At 43.0% G+C, this 23,885-nt stretch overlaps 1 protein-coding gene across 4 annotated transcripts in view; it reads left to right on the top strand.

Annotated features, from left to right (window-relative positions):
* VPS41 (VPS41 subunit of HOPS complex) overlaps positions 1-23,885 on the top strand; it is a 131,162-nt gene that overhangs the window by 31,220 nt on the left and 76,057 nt on the right. For all 4 annotated transcript variants that reach the window (XR_006417027.1, XM_044454333.1, XM_044454326.1 and 1 more), the window contains 2 exons: positions 1,580-1,657; positions 18,299-18,373. Coding sequence is in view for 3 of the 4 variants with exons in the window: in XM_044454333.1 (XP_044310268.1) it covers positions 1,580-1,657; positions 18,299-18,373 (153 nt within the window). In the remaining variant the exon portion in view is untranslated. The remainder of the gene's footprint in view (positions 1-1,579; positions 1,658-18,298; positions 18,374-23,885) is intronic.

Raw genomic sequence — 23,885 nt, forward strand, 5'->3', positions numbered from 1 at the left:
TGCACACCTGATGTTTTATTAACTAGTATTGATTTTTTTACCCGGGGGACTTTTTTCTTCCTGTAAAAAGGCAACCTTGCAGGAGTGAAAGGCATTGCAGGGGATGAATTTCTAATGAACCCCTTCTCTCCTCTCCCCCACTCTCTCTTTTTTGACTTCTCTTTAATGTGGCTTCATATTTTAAGTGCCTGAACTGAAATTTCATTTTAAGCAATTCCATTTTGATAAATCCTTTTAAACCTTGACTCTCTGTAAGGTTATTTTTTTTAAGATTGTGCTGCTTGAGTGACACGCTTAGTAGTGCCTATAAATGTGAGCATTTCATTATAGGCTGCAATGAAGCATGCTCACATGCAATGAAATACAGAGAATTTAGGAGTCTGACCACTTGAGTAATGCTAAAAGGGGGAAATGCACCTTATTCTGTGCCAGGCAACAAGAAACTTTTGATATAATATTTCAAACTCTTGCTTTTTAGTTGCACTGAGAAATCACAACTAAGGCCATTGCTGCATAATTCTGGGTTTTCTGTGTTCTCACGCGTTACATATTGCTCTGTGCATTCTACAGCATGCAGCTGTTAATCCACATCAGTTCTTTACCTGTCCCTGTGTATAAACGGTATGACTGTGGAAACCCAAATGGACTGTGTGATTTGCATTGCAAACAACCCAGTGTTAGTCTGGGACCATCCTGCTATTTCATTTCATGCTCCTGTGTTTCTGGTTATATGCTGAATTACTGCAATGAAAGAGTTTAGAAAACTTCCATGCAGGTTATGGAGTAAGAGCTGTATATAGGAAAAATAGGTGCACATACCTGCGGACATAATACACTTGCTGGTTGGGATTTCAGTAATCACCAGGCTATGACATAAAAGGAGAAGTCAATTTAAAGAACAACCATGCAAGCAATGCACATTTCTCTGTGCTTTGTGTGTGAGGCTCTTGCACAGTAAACCCTAGAACCTTTCTCCTCCAGTGTTAGTCCTTTCTTACCATTTTCTTTCTCCCCATTTGGTCTGTTCTTGTCTTTCACATTCTCCTCCCAGGTTCAAAGTTCCTCCCCTAGGTTGCCTGGGGTCTGTTGTCAAAGGAAAGCTCTCCTCCTCCACAGTTTACCAGCTGTGGCAGCAGTATGCAGAGATCAACATCGCTACCTCCAAGTTTGTCATTTTGCCATACTGAAGCTCAAGTGTGACAAAGTGGCAGTTTCTTTTACCAAAGGGAGCATTTGTTAATACTATAGATTTATTCCCAAGTATGAACCTTGATTTGAAGCCCCTGTTTTTACACTGCATTTGTGATTTGCTGCCATAGTCCATCAGGGTGTATGAACAGATTGCTCGGACACAATTTCTTGTTGGGACATTGAAAGGTGTGGAACAGGAGGCAAGGAGACTTAAGATACCACAATAATGTAAGATTCCAGTCCTTTTTCATTATTCATTATAAAATAATGCTAAATAAGCACTGCTTATCAAATCTCTTCTTGCAGAGGTACCCTCCATGTTGAAAGACTCTAGTTTTGTTTGCTTTTAATTTTCACTGCATGATTTTTCACCCTCTTATCTCCTCAGTTTTTGGCGCTTGGAACACATGACGGCAAGGTTTATTTACTTGATGTCCAGGGAAATATCACCCAAAAGTTTGACATTGTAAGTACAGCCTCTTTTAGTATAAGACAACTGCAACCTAAACCCAAATCCATCCCATTGTGCTTTTTCTCTATACCTTTCAAATGGCAAATCTACTACTACCTGCAATGTGACCTGGACCCTGCATAAAATCATGATGGTTCTGAACTACTGTAACAATGAGCTCTACATTGCAAGTGATTCAGAATTAATACTGATAGCTGGAGTGATAGTTAAAGCCATGTGCATAATTCTTCCTATCCACTGGAGGAGATTTGGAGGGTGTACTATGGGCCGGAGAGGAAAAGGGAATCCCTTCCCCACCCACCCCCTTCTCCTGCTGGAAGCCATTTTATTGACAGGATGAGTTAATTGGATACAAACCAATGAGTAAAAGAAGGAGTGTGGAAATACGTATTGGCCAAATTGCCATGTTCTCATTCAAAACTGAAATTTTTATATAACAAAATGTTTTTTTCTGCTCTATATTAAATAATTGAAAAGATGGGTTAGAGCTTCAGTCTTGAACCCTGTAACTGAGTAAACGAGTCTAACTTTGTGCTGTACCGTAGCTGAACTTGGGGACTAATAATTTCAGTGGAAACCAACTGTAAGTCTTGATCCAAGCTAGTGTGACTAGATATAAACTACTATAGTATGCTCCCAATAATTTTCTTGATATTTTAATTGTTTTGTCCTACTGATAGAGTGAATAGCTGAACTCTTGATACTTTTATCAGGTTAAAAGATGTAGAACATAATATGTATCCTTCTGTTGAAAGAAACAATATATTTCCTTCACACATCAGGGGAGTCCATTGTCACTGCAAGCCCACTACACAGGCCAAATATGTTTCTGGGGTGCATGGCAATTGCCACCCCTCAGTTCACTCTGTTGAAGGTGAAGGGAACTGTGTGATCAGACTAAGCACCCAGAAACCGAGCTTCGTATATTTCAAAGATAACATGGAATGAAACCACAGAGAAGTGTCTTCTCAGCAGCTCTGGCTCTGTTTTGGTAACATATGGATTGGACTGTAGTTGGGAAGGAAAAACAATTACTTGTTACTAACAGATTTGTTGTCTTTTAAATGGCTGTGAGGAAATGAGATTGCCATACAGGAGTCTTTTATAGTTTGCCAGCTGTTTTTTCCTTATGTCTAAAATGAGCAAGTGTGGAAGAGAAACCCAAACAGTTGCAGTGAGCATATTGCCGCACACTTTTGAGAATAACTGGTTTGGTTGGACACATGAAAGGTGGCAAGAAATGCAGAGATACTGTTTGAGGGATGATATTTGGTGTTGAAATTTATTTGGTGTTGATATTTATTATTTTTACTCCTGTCTAGTGAGATGCAATAGTTGTTTCAGTTATTAAGGTTGCAGCTGTGCGTGGAGTGGGTGGGAGCAAGGGGTGACTCTCCGCCTCGTAGAACTTCATAGCCCTATTGGCAGTGTTTTGGTCAGCTCTTCATCAGATTTGCGCAGGTGTAGCTTTAGATCAACTTCCGAAAGACACTAAGTATGTATTAAAATAAATGCTCAATATGAGGAAATGAGATTGACTGGTGTCCTCACTTGTTGCTTATTTTATCTTTAAACCCAGTTGCAAAAAGAGAAAGAAGCCACAAGTATGATCCCAATTAACAAGGCTCATCTGCGTACTTGGGATGCTTGTGGTTTCTGTAGGGCACGAAAGAGCTTGTTAGCTTGACTATAGTTAATGTGTGTCCTATCATATTGAGATGCCAAAAGTAATTGAAAATTGATTGATTGTTTTGCTACTTCAGTTTATCTACTGCAAATATATAAAGCTAATATTTTATGTGAATGTCCTGAAGCTTGGTCTCTTAAGGGATTGTATTGATTGAAGGAGAAGAGAAAGAATTTTTTTGTAGCTTCCTGGAATCTTAGAAAATGAGCACAATGGAGAATTTATGTTAAGTCATATTCCTGAGTATAAAATATACCTCTTGTACATGAGTAGGCCAAAAATTTTTGTAGCTAAAGAAAAATATATACAGTGTATGCCTAGTACTAGTAAGTGAATTTGTTTGAGACCATTGTCAGCACTCGTCAAAGTATCCATTGCAAGGTGTTGATGTGCTGGCAAAACAGAACATGTGTTCTAATGCTGACGCAGCAATCTTTTATGTGAAAGGCAAGAGGTTACATTTTTTATTTTTAAAAAAATCTAATTATGCAGTTGTTGCCCCCAATCCTATTGCTAGGAACAACCTTTAGGAACAACCTTTTGAAGGGGTTTTTTTTTCCTTTTGTTGTAGTCAGATTGACAGCGACCTTACTGGAGATTAGTGAAAGACATTTTGATGGTATTCCAGTCCTTTTAATATATGTGTGACCTCTCTGTATTGCAAGAACCATGGAGCTGTTGTGCATGCAAGTGAGCCCAGTGTTAGCAGGGGCTGCTCCAGTCTTCCTTTCATAAAGGGACAGTACCTTTCAACATCAGAGCCCTCATGTGTGCATTAGAACTGGTGCATTGGGACCCATAAGCTCAGCAATATGCCTGTTTATGTTTGCTCCATCCACCAACCCTCACATGCAGTCCTATAGAAAATAATGGTTATTCTTGTTCCACTTCTCATTTTTGTCACAATCCAGTACTCCACAGGCACTCGATTGCTTATATGACTCTCCCTCTTGACTGGTTCAGTAACTTCCATGAGGTATATGCTGTCATAAGAATCTATAATGTTGCCTTTTACTGAGTCAGATGGTTAGTACCTTTAACTCAATACAGTCTACAGTGATTGGCACTGTCCTTTTTCTCTATTTCAGGCAGAGGTCTCTCCTGTTCTTGCAATCTAAAATTTCCTGGCTGGAGATAGCAGGGATTGAACCTAAGGTCTAACAGAAATAACTGCTGTGCTTTGCTATTGAGCTTTGATGCTTAATGCAAAGCAAAGCTGCAGTGTCCTGTCTAGTTCTGCTGGTATAGTCTGCAACATCTTAACAGAGTTCAGGAGGAAAAGAAGTTAACTGTTAAGTATTAAGAATCAGCTATCATTGAGAGGACACTGGTCAGACAAAGCCTTTGGAAGTTCAGACCTGTGCTTTCTGTTTCCCAGGTTTTTCTGTGTTGTCAAAAACACAACTCTGCAGGTTGCATGTGTCACTTCCATGACATATACACTGTCTTAAGTAGGGGATAGTAAGCATTAAACAATAGTCCCTCCTTTTTCTTCTGTTCCTTTGAAAAGCCTAAGTCAGATATGATATAAGTGCAAAGTCTTACATTGATGGGCTCATGAACATTTGATTTCATCAAAGTTCTGACTATGTACTGCTGCCAAACTGTATCTTTGAACTAACTTTCTTCTAGTATCCTCTTTGAAAGATGAAAATATTGGGAGGGATAGAAGACTGAATTACTGTGGGCTATTATTATTATTTTCACTAGAAGGGTCCTTTCTAAAGCTTCAGTGAGACAGCCTGATTTGTACTGAGAACTGGAATTTGGGAAAAACTTGCAGTCTCCTTAACTTCTGGCCTTATGCTGATTATTCAAATATTCTTCTTTTTCCTTTCCCTCTCACCATCATGGCTGCAACTTTCCAGTGACACCTGCTTAAGATTAACTGATATGTGTTCTCGGATCCCGAGCATTTGACAAACTGGTGTTCTCTTGTATTAGGGTTCAGTGCTTTGAATGAGATGAAATGTGTCAAATGAGTTGAAAATTATGACTTAAAGGCAATGAAGAAGAAAAGCCTGCTAACTCCACTGACAATAGAGGATGTGGAAGCGATTTACAGCATATTAATTCCAAATGCTTCTTCATCTTCTCTTTTCCTCAAAGACTGTCTGCAATTTATTAATATAATTATTGCCTCAACTGACATCCTTGTAGATTAAAGAGCTGTAGATATGAGAGTTGTACAAACACATTTAGCTAAGTAACAAATCAAAAATGCTTTGAGGGCAGAGAATTCATGCCCTGTTTGTTGCCAGGTGTTTTAATAAATACATATTTAGAGCAAGTACAGTAACAAGACATGGCTTGTGCCAACAGAGTCTTGCACTTTGCTTAGAGAAGAGAAAGCACAGACTGCTTTATAAGCAGAGCTGGCTTTTAATATTTAATAGTTTAGTGGTGATGCATGAGTGTGGAAAACAAATTTAAATATCTAATGTTTTAAAGCATTCTTTGGGTGGGAGGAAATAGAAATCTTTTTAGCATGTAACTCCTCTAAGGCCTTTCACAAATGGGAGAATTAAAAGAAAAATAGCATGAAATATTTAAGAACCACTCCTTTGCCGCACAATTTTTAAACATGTGTTTCCATAATCCTTCAAGACTGAGATTTTATTTTTAAATATTTGATGATTTTGAGAACTAGGAAAAAAATTGTTTAATCAGAATGGCAGAAAAAGTTAAAATAGTTAGGTTGCCTCTTTGCGACCTTGAAAACTCAGAGGTGGTTCCTTTCCATAGCACTTAAGACTTGTTAAAGCTTCAGATTCAGTAATGTAGGACAAATTCTGCTGGATGAGACTAACAATCTGCCTAGCCCAGCATCCTATTTGCAGTGGTGGCCAGCCAGATGCTTCTGACAAGCAGAGCAGGAAAGCAACAGCCTCCTTCTGTTTGTGTTAAACATCTTTGACCTTGGAAGCTCCATTTTACTATCATGGCTAGTGGACTTTGGTGGACTCAGCTTCTACAGACTTGTCCAATCCCTTTTTGAAAAGCATCTATCAGCCATCCCTAACATGATGCCTCCAGATAGTTTGGGTCTTCATCCCAGTCCCATGATGCCTCCAGATAGTTTGGGTCTTCATGCTTTTCCAGCATCCCAGACCACCATGGTTAATGTGCAGGAATTTGGGGAGTTGTAGTCCAAAACAGCTGAAGGGAAAGCTGACATATATGCAAAGAGACCAAAGCTTTGTTCTCTGCTTGGAATGCATGTCCTGCCCTGGTTTCTCAACAGATTAGGATTTCATGCTACAGGAACTACTGCAGGTGATGTGAGCTTCATATTTCCTTGATGGGATTATCCATGAAGTATGTCACATTTTGAAAGGGCTTTTAAACCATCCCTCTACCTAATGTCACGCTTTCCTCCATTTTAACCAGTATCCCAGTCTGTCCTTTGTCACAACTTCGTTCACACAGACAGACACACATCAGCCCTACGCATGCCCATTTGATGCATGGCGTACATTGTAAATGCTCCTGTGACATTTTTACATTTGACAGAAAAGCAATCACTTTAATGACCCTGTAGGTATTATTACTGTGGAGACTACAGAACCTAGTTAATTGCTGTGGGCAAAATAATGCTTCACTCCCCCCACCCCCGCGTAGCAAAAAAAGCCTTCTTGTATTGATTTCTAACAGAAAGATCTTACTTTGGACTGGACTTTCATATGCGTTTGTCTTCAGCATTTCACATGTTTTGACAAGCAGCGTAAATTTATCTGTTTATTACTCTAACTGTATCATTTCAGTTGTCACTGTCAGTGGTAGAGAAGACAAACCAGTGAAATGCTAACCAAGCCACAGAATAGAATGTTTACATGTTTTAAAAAATACTGTATAAATATAAGCTAAATTATGACACAGTGGACACAATCCAAGGAAAGTTACCTGCAACTAAGGCCCATTGAAAGCATTGTCATGAACTTCCTTTTGTTGAACCAACTTGGTGAGTCCCCTTCTTAGTCAAATTACTCAAAGTTAGGAATATCAGTGGTACCTGACCAAGACATAATCCTAATATTTATGTAGCCTTCAGTAGTGGAGACTGCATACCAATTGGTTTGTCAGGGTTCTCAGGACATTTGAGATGACAGTACAAGATTTGCTTCATGTACATCATTTGTAGGATTTTGGAAGTGGATGCCCTAATTTGAAATTTAATTTTTTAATGTTTAAAACATTTTTATCCTGTCTTTCACTAAATGTCTCAAGATGGCTTACAGAATATAAAATCAGCAACAATGAAAATACAATCCATAATACAATAAATAATAATAAATAGATTATGATAAATACAATCAGTACTAACAGAATACAATCAAATTAAACTAATAATAAGCAAAAGAGAATAAATTACAATCATAAGAAAAATAAATAAATAAAGATAAAATAATTAAAATAAAATGTGACTGTTAACTTTAAAGATCTAAAAACTCTAATTCTTAATATGACTGTTAAATAAAAAGGTTTTCTGGCACCGAAAAGAATATAAGCTTGGCGCCAAGTGAACCTCTCTGGGGAACACATTCCACAGTCTGGGTGCCACTGCAGAATAGGCCCTCCTCTGGGTAGATATCCTCTTTACCTCTTGCAAGGTAAAGTTCTGAAAAGTTCTGTTTTGGCTAAATGAACCTCAGGTCATAGGGCAGGACCGGCCATAGCAGATTTTGGGAAGATGTCCTATTTGATTTAACAGAATGCCAGGAACTGCACCAGTCTTTGGAAAAGACTGGAAGGTTTAAAATCATGCCAGGGTGTAGAACCAGTGAATAGGACTCTGACTAAAGGGAAATTTCTGTTGCATTTTTTTCTTTTGCATTGGCAACTAGTGATGTATTGTTGAACTATATTTGAGAGGTAGAATAATACCACCTTGATCTCTTCCTTGGATGGCAGAGCCAAGGGCTTTGATGCTGTATTATTTTAATTCTGAAAATGATTGTATAGAGATTAGAATATGTGTAATACTTGGATGATTCCAATTCCCCTACAACAGTAAAAAGTGCAGATTAATTGACATGTAAATGTCATTATAGAGTTGTGATTGGACACAGTATTTTTGTATTAGCTTTTAAAATATTGTTTATGTTCTGCAGAGTTGCAGCTGTAGAGCCAACATATAGTTTGGTATATCTGCATACCGAAGAATGAATCTTCAGATATTTTCATGTGGTGTTGGGGGAAAATACTGTTAGAAACTGAACAGTTTTGCTTCGTATATGATGCCTGTATGTACACAGCTTTCATTTTGAGAGAGACTTGGCATAAGCAGATTCTTTTAATATTATCTTGTCTTACTTGGGTTGTAGTTTCCTTATCCAGTTGAGATGATTGAAATGTTTTAAGGATTTGGTGGCAGGTCATTTTTCAGTGAATGGTGGTCTCTGTTATACAGCAGCAATGACTATAGTAGTATTTCACCTTTGCCACATACCTAAGCTTTGTCTCTGAAAGAAATAGCTGAACCACTTGTTCTACAAAATAGTCTCCTTGCCTTGGCATATTACCCTTTGGTATGCTCTGTAGTAGAAGTTCACCGGAGTTAAAGAGTTTGGCATGGCATAGTCTTTTAAGAGAGAGGAAGCTTATTAGATAGATGTATGTTTGCTAAATCCCAACAACCTTTTAAAAGTATTGGGGGATTTGGAAAGGATTGGTTCCTAAGAAGCTAGTATACTGCTGATTCCCAGAGCTTTTCACCCTTCCCTTAAGCTCCATTTTATGCCTGTGCCAACCATTTTTTCCTGTGAGACAGAAAATGTGTTTTAAAAAATGAAACAAAACATCAACCCAACGATAGTTTTTTGGACTGAATAGTTGTTCAAAAGTTTCAAGTTCTCAGATCTCAGGAGAACATTCTTCAGAGTAAGAATAAAATGATGCAGTTTTAAAATGTAAGGTTATATGAGGGTTTCCCATTTTTACTCGAAAAGTAATCCACCCATTTTCCACCACACCTTAGCCTCACCCCCATCATATGTAACAGAATATGTTTGCCTTCCATTTCTGGACAGTACTAATATATGAACTGAAATGTTTCAGGGAGTAGCTCATATTTAATGTGCTATTTTCCCTTTACGCAGTGTCTAATATATCTTTTGCTTCACTACTGAGAATATTTTGAATTAACAGTGGCATAGGATTATGATCTTTGTGGTGCACTGGCCCAGAACTGAACATAATACTCCAGTTCCGGGTGCACCAGAGTCTTATAGAGTGGTAGTAATACCTCTCTCGATCTAGAAGCCACACTTCTGACTGTGCAACCAAGGGTGGCGTTCGCCCTCTTGACCACCGCATCACACTGCTGACTCATGTTTAGCCTGCAGTCAACCAGCACCCCACGATCTTTTTCACAAGTGCTGCTCTTTAGCCACTTGTCCCCTAACCTGTACTTATGACACCCATTCCTATGCTCCAAGTGCAAGACCTTGCAGTTATCCACATTGAATGCCATCCTGTTGTCCCCTGCCCACTTCCATAGTCTGTCCAGATCCTTTTGGATCTGGAGTACCTGCTCCTCAGTTGTGGCCACTGCTCCCATTTTAGTATCGTCTGCAAATTTGATCAGCAGACTATTCACCCCTTCTTCCATGTCGTTGATGAAAAGACTAAACAGGATCAGGCCCAGGACGGAGCCCTGGGGAACCCTGCTTGTCACTGGCTACCATCCTGATGGTTCCCCACTAATGGTTACCCTCTGCTTTTGGTCAGTCAGCCATGCCCTAATCCATCGGAGAGTGCATTGGTCTATCTCAAAAATCTTCAATTTCTCAACCAGGATATCATGGGGCACTTTGTCAGAGGCCTTGCTGAAATCCAGGTAAACCACATCCACTGCATCCCCTCTGTCTAGCCACCTTGTCATAGAATTCCACAAGGTTTGTCTGGCAGGACCTGTTTTTGCAGAAGCTGTGTTGTGTGGCTGTCTTCCGCTCTTTCCTATCTAGCATCACTAGATCTCTTGCTATTATGAGCCTTTCCATTGTCTTTCCTGCAATGGACATAAGGCTAATTGGTTTGTAATTCCCCATGTTCCTTCTACTACCCTTTAGGAAAATTGGGACCACTGATGCCACTCTCCAGTCCTCTGGAACTTCACCCATTCTCCACAAGGTCTCAAAAATGGAGGCCAGCGGGTGTGAGAGAACCCCTGCCAACTCTTGAAGTACTCTTGGGTGTAACCTGTCGGGGCCCCGTGCCTTTGTAACATCCAGTGCCCTGAGGAGCTCCTCAATTTCCAGGAGGGTGACTCTAATCTGTACCCCTAAGTCCCTGGCCTCATCTAATCTCCCATGTGGATCTCCCCCATCCTGCTTTGGGAGAACACAGAGGCAAAATAGTCATTTAGCATCTGTGCCTGTTCCCTCACATCAGTCACTGAATCCCCTCCCTCCTTATTAAGCAGACCCACTACCTGTCTCCCCTTCCTCTTGCTATATATATGCTGATAGAAGCCTTTTTTGTTGCTCTTGATATTCTTTGCAAGTCTCAGCTCGTAATAAGCCTTAGCCTCGTGAAGAATCCTTCTGCAACAGGCCTCCTCCTCCTCCTGGTATAACCTTTTGTCTATTTGTCCCAGTAGCCATTTTCTGTGGAGATTCCTCTTGCATCACCTCCTTTCGCATCCATAGCGGCACTCTCCTTTGACTCCCTGCCTTAATAACTAGAGGTATCGTCAAGGCTTGTGCCTCCAGAACCTCCCTTTTGAGTGCCATCCACCCCTCCTCACCTCCCTTGCCTTCCAGTAACCTATCCCAGGAGACGTTCCCCAAACTGACCTTAAATTGGCCAAAGTTGGCCCTCTTGAAGTCCCAGCTTCTAGTGCTCAACCTGCTGCACAGGTCCCTAACCCCCCTCCCCCCACCTCAGTTTAAAGTCTTCTGGACAAAGCTCGCTAGAGCTTTTCCTCATCCTCATGAGGTTCAACCCGTCCCTTGCCAGAAGTTCATTGGCAAGAAACCAGGTGCTGTGGTCAAGGAACCCAAAGGGTTCCTTCTGGCACCACACCCTAAGCCTGTTGTTCACCTTAGCACCCCTTCTTACCCTGCCTGGCCCAAATCCCCAGACTGGTAAGATAGAGGAAAAGGCCACTTGGGCCTTTAGGTCCCTGAGTTTCTTCCCCAAGGCCTCAAAGTCCCTGGTGATCCTGACCACACCCTTCCTGGCTATGTCATTTGTCTCCACATGCATCACCAGAAGCGGCTGGTGACCCCCGGAGCGAACAAGACAGTCCACTCTATCCTTCACATGAGGGATACGTGTGCTCGGCAGGCAACAGACCTCCCTTGTCTCAAGGTTGGGGCGGCACACTGCCACCTCAGTGCCCCTCAGCAGGGAGTCCCTGACAACAATCACCCGCTGCCGTCTCTTCCCAGTGGTGGTAGGCAGCCATGCCCTGGCCCTTGCCTCTCCTGCAGCAGCCTCCTGGCTGCATGTGGTCCTATCCTGGGGGTCCTGTTGGTTCCCCAAGTCCTCATCAGTCCCACCCAGCCTCCACAAGTGGAGAGAACCTGTTTCCCAGCTCCTGATCAGCACCAGGAGGAGGAGGAGGCCATGCTGGCCTCCTCCTCCTGTGGGTGACATGCCTCCATGTCTCCCCAGTTCCTCCCATGGCTCCTCCCTCAACCTTGTCTGGAGGGGTGCTGCTCCTGGGGGGCCTGGAGAGCTTTCTCAGCCCTCAGACACCTCACCTCCTCTAGGAGGGTCACAAACTTGCATCGAGGGCAAGTGTATCCCTGCCTCACCTGAGAGAGAAGGGCAACCACGTTGCAGCTGTCGCAGCAGACAGCAGCACCTGTGATTCCTGCCAAGGCCATCTCCTGGCCTGACATTTGGGAACCCCTCAGAGGCCCTACCTTCTTCCCCCACATTGTCTGTCCTGCACTACTCTTCACTCGACCAGTTCTTCCAGACAACCCCCCCCACACACACACACGTACAAAGACAAAATAAAAAAATGAATTAAAAAATTAATCAAAAAAACTACCCCCAGGGAAGGGTGTCCCTGGGCAGCCCAGGCCACAGACAAGGGACATCACCATTGGCTGAGCATGGCCTTATAAGCCTCATAGACTGCTGGCCCCGCCCCTCTGCTTCCTCCTGGGCCTCTCTGGCCCTGCCTCCCTTCTCTCCACTGCTCCTGTCCCCCCGCTCCTCTGCACAGCTCCTACCTTGCCTGTCCCCTGGCCACCCTCAGCACACACTCCCAGCCTCTGCTGCTCTCTCAAGAGCCAAGAGCAAAAAAGTATTGCAGTATACATCGCAGTATTGTTACTCTCAGGAAAGGTGGTGGGAAGGAATTTTTCCAATATGACCTATAACTTTTCATATTGCTGGAGGGTATGAGAAGGGCACATTAACATCTTCCACTCTGCATGGAAGACATGAGAATATGTCTCTTTCACTAAATGTGTAAACATTCTCACTGGCAAGACAAGTGCCCAAGACCAAAAGAAATAAGTCTAGATCAGGAAAAGTCTATGCACTATTAACAGGGTGTTTGTGCACTCATATGTCAAAACACTACCACTTAGAATTGGTTTATGATGTCTGCCTTTAATAAAATGATTTCATTGAGAAACTTTTCTTAGAAAATAAAAAGCAATAATAGTTAAAATAGGAACTTACTTGTTATTGAAGATTACATTACTGCTGGTCTTGAAGGCCTTTTCTTGTCATTAAAAAACAAACAGATGATTTTTTAAGAATATTTATATTACAATTTAAATTTATTAGGAGCCAGTGTTGGTACTTTTTTACCAGCTCCAACTCTGACCCCAGTAACCCAAGAATTGCTTCTGACTCTGACTCCACAGCCCTGGATAAAAGTCATGGTGGCAATTTCTTTAGTATTATTATTTTCAAGGTATGAAGTAAAGTGTATATGTGTGGGAGAGAGTAATTTCATTGCTCCTCCATCCAAGAACTGACCTTTAATTGGAGCCCTTGGGAAGACCTGTCCCTCATTGAATTGGAGAGGATAAGAGGGTGTGAAATCCTCTGTAACACAATAAATATAACAATATAACAATGAAGTTTTAAAAATAAAACTATCTTAAGTAATGGTTTATTGAAAGCTAGCAGCTCAAGTATGTCATCAACATTGTGAATCTAAGGTTTTCTTTTTAAAGGTATATCTGGTTACAGAAATTAAGTTGAATCTAGATCTAGGCTGAATCTAGGATAGTTCCTTTAAATAAGTTGGACAAATTCGTTTTCATTGAGTCTGCCCTAAGTATGTCTAGTCATAAGCTAGGTTAAATGTTTACAAGCAGTGTGCTCATAATTGGTACTGAATCAGGATCCTCTAAACATAGAATGGATTTGTTTAGCATTGTGTGCAAATTAGGAACTCTTGTTTGTTGCTCCCACAAAAGGCCAGAGAATAAATCTACAACAAGCCATAGGGTATGACTCTGGCTTGTCATGGAAGAGATAAGCCAGAGTCCATGGTTTGTTTAGTAATTCCCCATTGCAGTAGGATTGTTTTCGGAAGCATGCTTCTGGTAAATAAGCCATGGTTCCCTGGAACCCCGGCTTTCAATTATGAGCAACCTGAATCCAACACAAAGTCTGAATCCAACACATAATTCATGTAATTCTAGGCATGTTTGTAGGAAAGTAAGTCCATGATACAACTCTGTGCAATCGGCTTGCTCACAGATAGGTGTATGTTAAATTAGCCATTTGGATTTTAGTCAGTGAATTGCTTGATTGTATTTGCATATGACTGAAAATAATGTTTCTGAATTAAGGAAGATGGTGCATGAGTTGTAGCGATCATCATCTTAGCAGAGGCATTCCTTGCTATGTGAAGGAAAGGATGGGATGCCTTTTTTAAGATTGCACTTGCCATTTACAATGTTAGTAAGTCCTTGGATTAATTAATTAATTCTGTCCATTAATTGATATTTATGAGAAACAAAGGATTTTTACTTACATTAGCAAGTCTAGAAAGAAACTAAGTGTGATATCAGTGAAGATTGAAATCCCTGATACACTCTGTGAGAAATACTTGAATGTTTCTGGCTGGTGATGTCTCCTCCTCAAACCAGTGCTTCCTTGTCTCATCAGAGCTGTTAATTCTTCTTCACAGTTTCTGTGCTTCACACCTATGGACTCTGGGCCTGATACTGGAAAGATGTACTGTTGTTGTTGTTGCTACTTGTGAAGTCATGTCCAACTCATCATGACCCCATGGACAACATTCCTCCAGGCCTTCCTGTCCTCCACCATCCCCCAGAGTCCACTTGAACTCACACTGACTGCTTCAGTGACTCCATCTAGCCACCTCATTCTCTGCCATCCCCTTCTTCTTTTGCCATCTATTGTTCCCAGCATTAGGCTCTTCTCCGGGGATTCCTTCCTTCTCATGAGGTGGCCAAAGTATTTGAGTTTCATCTTCACTATCTGGCCTTCTAAAGAGCAGTCAGGGTTGATCTCCTCTAGGACTGACTGGTCTGATCACTTGCAGTCCAAGGGACTTGCAGGAGTCTCCTCCAGCACCACAATTCAAAGGCTTCAATTCTTCTGCGCTCAGCCTTCCTTATGGTCCAGCTTTCACAGCCATACATTGCAACTGGGAAAGCCACAGCCTTGACTATATGCACTTTCGTTGGCAGGGTGATGTCTGTGCTCTTTAGTATGCTGTCTAGATTTGCCATAGCTTTTCTCCCCAGAAGCAAGCATCTTGGGTGGCACTGCATGGCATAACTCATAGCTTCATTGAGCTACGCAAGCCCCTTCGCCATGACAAGGCAGTGATCCATGAAGGGGCAAAGATGTACTTGCTAAGCACATTTTGATGGGAACACTTCCCCCACCCCAGCATGCATTATAAAAGGAGAATTTTCCACCCTTTCTCCTTAGTTCTTCTTTGATCACCTTAAGTGCCTTGGGAAGTTCTCTTTCCTTTCTCCACTAGTGAGCTGCTTGAGCATTTTTTTCTCTTAAATTGATTTCTGAATCACCAAATTATCACTTTATTTTAAAGAAAATGTGTTGGATCTATGAAGATTTGTTTTTGTGAACTAACTTTGGATATATGATATGATATTCTGACTAGGTCCTTCTTTGGATTAGTTGAAATTTATTTTTTAAAGGCTTGGGAAAAAATGTTCTTATTGAGAGTGTATAATCAGCAGATCCCCCCTGAAATAAAATGCGCTTTTCCACAATACCATTGAACACTAGTCTGGTTTTTGCATTCCCACACCGTTGCATTGCATGCTTGTTAGCCCCATGTAAAGGCATGAAGTTGCAGAGTCAACTTTTAAAATGTTTAGAATTCTAGCTTGCAACTATTGCCTCTCTCCTACAGTTGAAGCCAAATCCAGGCTTAATGTTTGTTATTCATTCTGCCTCCCATCCATGGGGATGCAGCATTTGTGAAAGAATCAATTATCCATTTGTTAGTCAGAGGAGCTTTACAAATTATACATTAGCAGATTGATTTCTCAGGTTCACCGGTGAGGGACTGACACTATGAGGTGGGATGATGATGAGCATCAGGGGAGAAGAAGTTGCCACACAGTTAAAAGAGGCTCTTTGAATGGCCATGAATTTATTCCTAATTGAAGAGCTGACACAATCCATACTAAGTGTATTTATTTCAAGCATTTTACATTAGGTAATTGATTATCACACAAGCTGTATTTTGCAAGTGGCAGCTTTTCTTCAAATTTAGGGTTTTGCAGAAAGCTTTTCTTATAAGATACTTACTGACCCCTCGCTGGCAAAAACAAACTATTTCTCCTGAAGTTTCCCCCCATCTATTAAAGTTACATTTTTGTTCTAATAGTGTCAGCTTGAAGTTATTGATTTCTTTTGAACAGTCAAACTTACTTATATTGCCCAGAATTCCAAACAGGTTTCCATGAGAAATAAAACTTCAGCAAATGGTAATTCAGTGGGGGACATTTATTCCTCACTGACACGACTACCCAGACTTTCTTCATGAAATCCTGATATTTGTCCTCAGGTTAATCATCGAAGTCCTAAAGTTCCTTAGGGTGGAAGCCAGTTCCACTATTTTCCAGAGTATTAAAGTGTATTGCTTCTGTGCCATACTTTATATTTGATATAAGAAGGTACATAGAAGTGTGGCAAAATCCTGATTGTCTAAATGCCACCACAGGTAATTGCAGCTTGGGACCTGCTTGTTCACACATGTGGGAGGAGCTTCGAATTGATCAAGTCAGCCTTTTTCTTCCACTGATCTGCTCTTGGGAGTAGTCTACTCATGTGAACTGTACAGCTTGGCACAGTCACACAGAATTTTCCATTCCTTCTGTGAATTCAAATGAGCACCAGATTTACTGTTGGAATGGCCTTGCTTTGTTTGTTTGTTTGTTTGTTTATGCCTTTGGATACAAGAGCCCCAGACAGAGGCAACTTACAATATGGTAATGTATTTGGAAAAGATCACAGTAATAGCACAATAAAATGTACTAAGAGTTCATGGAGCAGCAGTAAACTCATTGTTGTAATTGCAGCCCCCTGAGTTAAAGCAGCCCCAAAGCCTAACAAAATAGGAATGTCTTGACCATTTACCTAAAGAGAATGAGCCTACCAGGCCTCTTAAGGAAGGACATTCCAGAGACTCAGTTGCTGCTGAGGAGGCCCTGCACAATATCCCAATGAGGAGAAATAGGGCAGTTATGGAGGAAGGCTTCTAATGATTTTAAAAGAGGGGGAGAAGAAGGTCCCTGCAGTTGAAGGTTCTGCAGTTGTCAGAAATAGTCAAGCAACTCAACAGGACAGCAATGTGCACTGGAGGAGGCATAATGCTTCACAGCTTTTCGGTACATAGTAATGGCTGCCGTCAACAGAAAATATTCTATAGTTTGTGTAAACTGCCCAGACAGCTTCACCTCCTTGGTGGTATGGGAAGGGACAGGAGGGGATGGGACTTTTGGCAGAATTGTAAAGAGCAACTGTGCCAGTCATTGGATTCCCAGTGATCAGGTAGGAAGCTTTATGAAACTTCTGAAGCTTTATGAAACTGAGAGCCAGTGTGGTGTAGTGGTTAAGAGCATGGGACTGGGACTCAGACGATCCGGGTTTGAGTCCCTGCTCAGCCATGGAGCCAACTGGGTGAATTTTGGCCACTCACAGACTCTCAGCCCAGCCTACCTCACAGAGTTGTTGTTGTGGGGATAAGATGGAGGAGAAGATGGAAGCTGCCTTGAGCCCTTTGTAGGAAAAAGGCAGGATATAAATCAGAAAAAAAAAAACAAAAAATAAAAAAATAAAAAAACTTTAGATTTCTTACTGCACCCCACAATTCAAGGCAAAGTTTATTGATATAGGGATATTTGATTGATAGACGGAGAGACAGGGAGACTTGTTTATACAGCGGGCTTCTAGGATTGCTCTGTTCTCTTATTTGGTTATTTGCAAACCGTGTTCCACTGAACTGTGAGGTTCCTTGGAAGCATCACAGGTGTTCTTCAGTGGGACCATGAATGACCTGCAAACTTGTCCATCAGTGCCACTCTCCCCCTGTGATTTACAGCTCCAGAGGTATATTGGGTATGTGCCCTAAAATGTACTCCAGAATCCTTTGTAATGATCAGAGGTTCTTTGGTGGACAAATGCATCTGAATAGTATTTTATGAAGATAGAAAGCTGGGAAACTATGGCTATACAATTGTTTATGTGCCACTTTATTTAAGATATTATTTAATATTGCTACTGTACTTATTTAACACAGCCTGTGGGTATTTAACAGGTTATTAACATGCACACTTTATTTCTGCAGTCCTAGGCAGGCAACAAAGACAGAATAAACCTCTTGTGACTGTGACTAATGGGCAGTATTCAGCTTGGTGGGCTGCAGGTACCATGGGTCTTTTTAATGTCTCAGGTAGTAAGCAAAAGCACTTTATTTCTTTACTATTCTGCTTTTTAAAGTCTTTCTCTTTTAACAGAGTGCAGTAAAGATCAATCAGATTAGCCTAGATGAAAGCGGGGAGCACATGGGTGTTTGTTCTGAAGACGGCAAGGTATGACAAAATAATCTGTGTTTGCATTTTATACTTTGCATAAACTGGGACTTCCTTATAGGTGGGTGATACATGTATAGTGAAGACCTACAAGAACAGCACTGAGATTATATGTTTTAGTACTGGACTCGCTGCAGAAAATTCATAACTAAAGTCCACTATATTTGGTCCAAATGTGCCTTTGGAAAAGTAATTACAAAGAATGTCAATAATGTTACTGGTATTAAACTGATTAACAGCTGTGGCAGTGGGACTTGTCACTGTAATCATTACTACTATGCCAGTTATACTTCAGTGACTAGTCTGATGTTCCTGCAAGACAGTAGCTTAATGCTTCTCTGCTATAAATCCACAAAATTGGATTTTTGTGGGCAGGATTTTTGTGGGTTGGTGGTTTTTCGTCTGTGTTTTTTAAACCTTATGACTGTTTCCTCTGAAATCTTTTGATAAGCATTCGTAGCCTATCAGAAGAATATAGTGCCTTGCAGTGCCTGTGTTAAACAAATGTGAAATCAATACACACACACACACACACACACACACACGCGTACAATTTCCTTAAAAATGTGGTACCTTCTTCCTTGAATGGGGACATACATCATTTTGTATACCACATAGTCAACAATTATCAGTGTTTTCCTGGAATGTTGAGAGTGCTGACATTTCAGTGATTTTGATGATCGATTTCTCCACTTATTAGAATGTCTTTGTTTATTTGTTTGTTTTTAAGTCTGTGGCCGTCTTTGCTAATATTGGTTGTGCTGACAAAATTCCAAACAGAATCTGTTCAGAATGCTTTTTCAAGGAATAATGTTTCTGTTATTAATATCACTTCTCAAGATGCATCTCACTTAACTGTATAGAGCACTGTTTCTTAATAGTCACATTCTTAGACAGGATTGCTAGGATCATCCACGAAAAATTTCAGCTCGGTAAACTGAAATGAATACCAGTGAATGTGTATTTGCCACAAGAGCAAAAAGAAATAAACCTGTGGAATCTGTGCCTATCCTTTAGAAGCTTTTGGTGGCGTATATAAGGAGTCAGTTATGTACCCAGGTGTGTTGTTCTCCAAACATAAGTTGATGGCATGGCAATTGACACAATAATTGAGATGCTATTGCCAGTCAAAGGGGTTATAGAATTTTACAGCCAGTGAAAGACACTCTTAAGAATAATGCAATTGTCTCAGCAAGATCAGGTGAAAGCCAGTAATTATGTAAGGTACTGAAAAGTGCACTACTGTGGATGTGTTTAGATTTTTAAGAAGTAAACTTTTGATGTGAACTGATGTTATTCAGATTACAAAAAATAAACTTCTGGCACTGAAACTAACTAGGCATTTGAACAGAGTGAGGCCTTGGGAAATGTTTGATGTCATACATTTTATTTCTTCAACTATATTCATTGAAGTATGGTTATATCCTGCCTTTCCAACCACAGTGAAGCAGTCCAACAATGTATTTAAGAACAAACATATAAGGATGTAATCCTATCAAGATGATGTGAACCTCCAAACCCAGAGGTTCCTGCTCATCCAATGGAAGTGGTGGAGGTGATCATTGTCTCCCTGCTTTTCCCACCCTACATTTTCATCACATGGTCATTTTTAACTGCCTAGCTCTGGAGTCTCAGAGGAGGAGGGAAGGTTGCTGGAGCAGTTTCAGGATACCTTATATTCTAGCTACTCTAATTATTTCCTTTCCTCTTCTCCCCCAAAATGCCTCCTTTAAGCTTTCTCTGAGGTCATTTCCTTACACTGGAGAAGCTGCCAGCACAGTTTCAAGGGAAATAGGACCAGATAATCATTATCAGAAAGAAATACTTGGAGTTGAGTCACCAGCTCAGTCATGCACACCTTGATGTTTGATACTGTCCAATGATTTAGATCATAAAATCTTATGAAGGTTCTTTTAATATGATTAAAATTACACCTTTCCTCAAGGAATCATTTGATAAGTGTTGACCCCAGCCTTTCTCACCCTGGTGCTCTCCCATCATTACTTACCATTGGTTGTGCTAGCTGGGGCCAAAACATCTGGAGAGCGCTAGTTAGAAAAGGACTAGTCTACGAAATCAGCTAAGTAGACCCTAGCTGCCTTATTCAAAGGCAGAACATTTGTTCACATATTCAGCTGCAGAAGCTGAGATGCAACCATAGAAACAGGACAGGTCACTGCCAAGCCTTTGCCTTTGGCCTCAGTGTGGAGCAAAGGTTGGAAAGGACAGGAGTGACTTTGTCCCCAAAGTGTTTTGCAAATTAGTAACAGTGGGCCACAGAAGAATTTTCCATCCCACCTCATCCTAAGGAACATGTCAGAAACATCTCAGAGCAGCTCTTGGGACAATACACTTTGGATACATTGGTAATGTATCCCCCCCCTCTCCCGCCCAGGTCTCCGTTATACAGGCCAGGTCGGCCCCCTCATCCACAATCAAGTCATGGATGAGGGCAGATTTGTTATTGGCCGACCTGGCATTAAACAACAGCACCGTCAGGCCCGAGGGGCGACTGACAAGACTCCCTGGCACCTTCTGGCTGGGAGCAAAACCAGAAGTAGGGACAGGTGTCAGCCATCTGTCCCTCCTTCTTCTATGCGGACACGTTAAGCCCCCACCGCTATTACGTCCATTGCCCATCACCACACCAATGGCGGCGCCAGTGCGCTCCCCAGGAAACTCAGGCGGCAACATGGCCAGGGACGACTCCATAAAAACAAGTTAAAACACTTTAAAATTATAAAACATTTAAAATTGGCCGTTCAACAGAAGGGACTGCCACAACAAAAGAGCAAGTCCCCTGGCCAGCCTAGCCCCCCCCCGAACAGCCCCCCCAAACGGCGGCAAACCGCCCTTTGGCCGACGCCAATTGTGCCCGCCCGGGTATATGGTCCAGCACTGTTCACGGCCGGAGGGGAGGGAAGGGGGGGTCGCTTTGGTTTACCGAGCCTCCATCACTCTCACGGGACTTCCTGTCCCTTCGAGACCAGGGCTGGAGTGTCTCTACTTGGTGTTGGGCGACCGAGACAGATTGGGGATTCTGTTGGTGTACCGTGCACCCTTCTGCCCAACAGTCTCCCTGCCTGAGCTGACGGAAACTGTCTCGGACCTGGTGTTGAGGACTGGTCCTGGGGGACTTCAATATCCATGCCGAGGCTAGTTTGACCGGGGCGGCTCAGGACTTCATGGCTTCCATGACGGCCATGGGGCTGTCTCAACATGTCACCGGCCCGACCCATGAACGTGGACACACTCTGGACCTGGTTTTCTCGACGGGGCAGGAAGAGGGTGGTCTGAGGGTGAGGAATCTATGCTTGACTCCCCTGTCATGGTCAGATCACTTCCTAGTGAGGTTTGTGCTCGAGAGCGACATCTCCCTCTGTAAGGGTGCAGACCCGATTGTGTGGGTCCGCCCCCGGAGCCGGATGGATCCGGAAGGATTCCTGAAGGCTCTGGGGGAGTTTCCGGCTGACAAGACGGGTGCTCCTGTCGAGGCTCTGGTTGAACTGTGGAATGGGGAGATGACCAGGGCTGTAGACACGATCGCTCCTAAGCGTCCTCTCCCACCAGGCAGAGCCCGCTCTTCCCCTTGGTACACTCCAGAATTGAGGGCAATGAAGCAGGTTGGGAGACGGCTAGAGCGTAGGTGGAGGAAATCACGTGATGAATCTGACCGAACACACTTAAGAGCCCACTATCGGGCCTATGCTGTGGCGGTGAGGGCGGCGAAAAAGAGACATTTCTCCGCTTCCATTGCCTCCTCACAATGCCGTCCGGCGGAGCTCTTTCGAGTGGTGCAAGGCCTGGTTCACCCAGGGCCAAAGGAAGAGCTGATTCCACCCTCAAAGGCCCGCTGTGACGACTTTGCCGAGCATTTTAGGGAGAAAATCGCTCAGATTCGTCACGAGCTGGATTCCACTATTGATTCAGAGGTTTTAAGGGAGACACCAACGCTGCCGTCTGGTCCAGAATTATTGGATGAATTTCAGTTATTGCGGCCCGATGATGTGGACAAGGTGCTTGGACGAGTACGTCCTACCACTTGCCTTTTGGACCCTTGCCCGTCTTGGTTAATAAAGGATTCCAAGCACGGGATTGGAACCTGGATCTTGGAAGTGGTTAACGCTTCTCTGAGGGAGGGTCGGGTGCCTGCCCCTTTAAAGGAGGCGGTAGTCCGACCGGTCCTGAAGAATGCGTCACTGGATCCAGGGATGGCCGCTAACTATAGACCAGTGGCCAACATCCCGTTTCTGGGCAAGGTGTTAGAGCGAGTGGTGGCGGGACAACTCCAAGCACTCTTGGATGAAACTGATTATCTGGACCCATTTCAGTCCGGCTTCAGACCCGGGTACGGTACTGAATCTGCCTTGGTCGCCCTGTACGATGACCTGTGCAGGGAGAAGGACAGGGGGAGTGCGTCCCTGTTGGTTCTCCTGGACCTCTCAGCGGCTTTCGATACCATCGACCATGGTATCCTTCTGGATAGGCTGGCGGGATTGGGGGTCGGAGGCACCGCTTTGCGGTGGTTCCGCTCCTATCTCAACGACCGATTCCAGAAGGTGGTGTTGGGGGACTATGGCTCTGCGCCATGGCAGCTTTGCCATGGGGTACCGCAGGGTTCCATTTTGTCCCCTTTACTGTTCAATATCTACATGAAACCGCTGGGAGAGGTCATCAGGAGGTGTGGGCTGCGGACCCATCAGTATGCTGATGATACCCAGCTCTACCTCTCGTTTTCCACCAATCCAGGTGAGGCAGTGGCTGTACTGAACCGGTGCCTGGCCGAGGTAATGGGCTGGATGAGGGCCAATAAACTGAAGCTCAATCCAGACAAGACGGAGGTCCTGTTGGTTGGCGGTTCGGGCTTCGGAGAAGGTGACCTGAACCTTGTCCTGAATGGGGTTGCACTCCCTCCTAGGGACAAGGTCCGCAGCTTGGGAGTGCTCCTCGACCCAGAGCTTTCACTTGAAGCTCAGGTGACAACAGCGGCGAGGAGCGCTTTCCTCCAGCTTCGGCTGATTCATCAGCTGCGCCCCTACCTGGAGTACGACTGCCTTGCAACAGTGACTCATGCGCTGGTGACTTCCCGTCTTGACTTCTGTAACGCGCTCTACGTGGGGCTACCCTTGAAGACGGTCCGGATACTTCAATTGGTTCAGAATAGAGCTGCCAGGCTGCTGACGGGGACTGGACGTTATGTTCACATGACGCCAGTTCTCCGTCAGCTTCACTGGCTCCCCATTGAAGTCCGGGCCCAATTCAAGGTGTTGGTAATGACCTATAAAGCCCTAAACGGCTTGGGTCCTGGTTACCTGAAGGAGCGCTTACATCCATATTTGCCCAGTCGCCCCCTGAGATCGGTGGGAGAGGCCCTTCTCCGGGAGCCCTCCGTGAGAGAAATTAGGAGGGTGGCTACTCGGAGAAGGGCTTTCTCAGCGGTGGCGCCTAAGTTATGGAATGCGCTCCCCAGAGAGGTCCGCCTGGCGCCGTCGTTATTTGTTTTTCGGCGCCA

Source organism: Varanus komodoensis, unplaced genomic scaffold (assembly GCF_004798865.1).
Source record: "Varanus komodoensis strain SLA01 unplaced genomic scaffold, ASM479886v1 scaffold10, whole genome shotgun sequence".
NCBI lineage: Eukaryota > Metazoa > Chordata > Lepidosauria > Squamata > Varanidae > Varanus > Varanus komodoensis.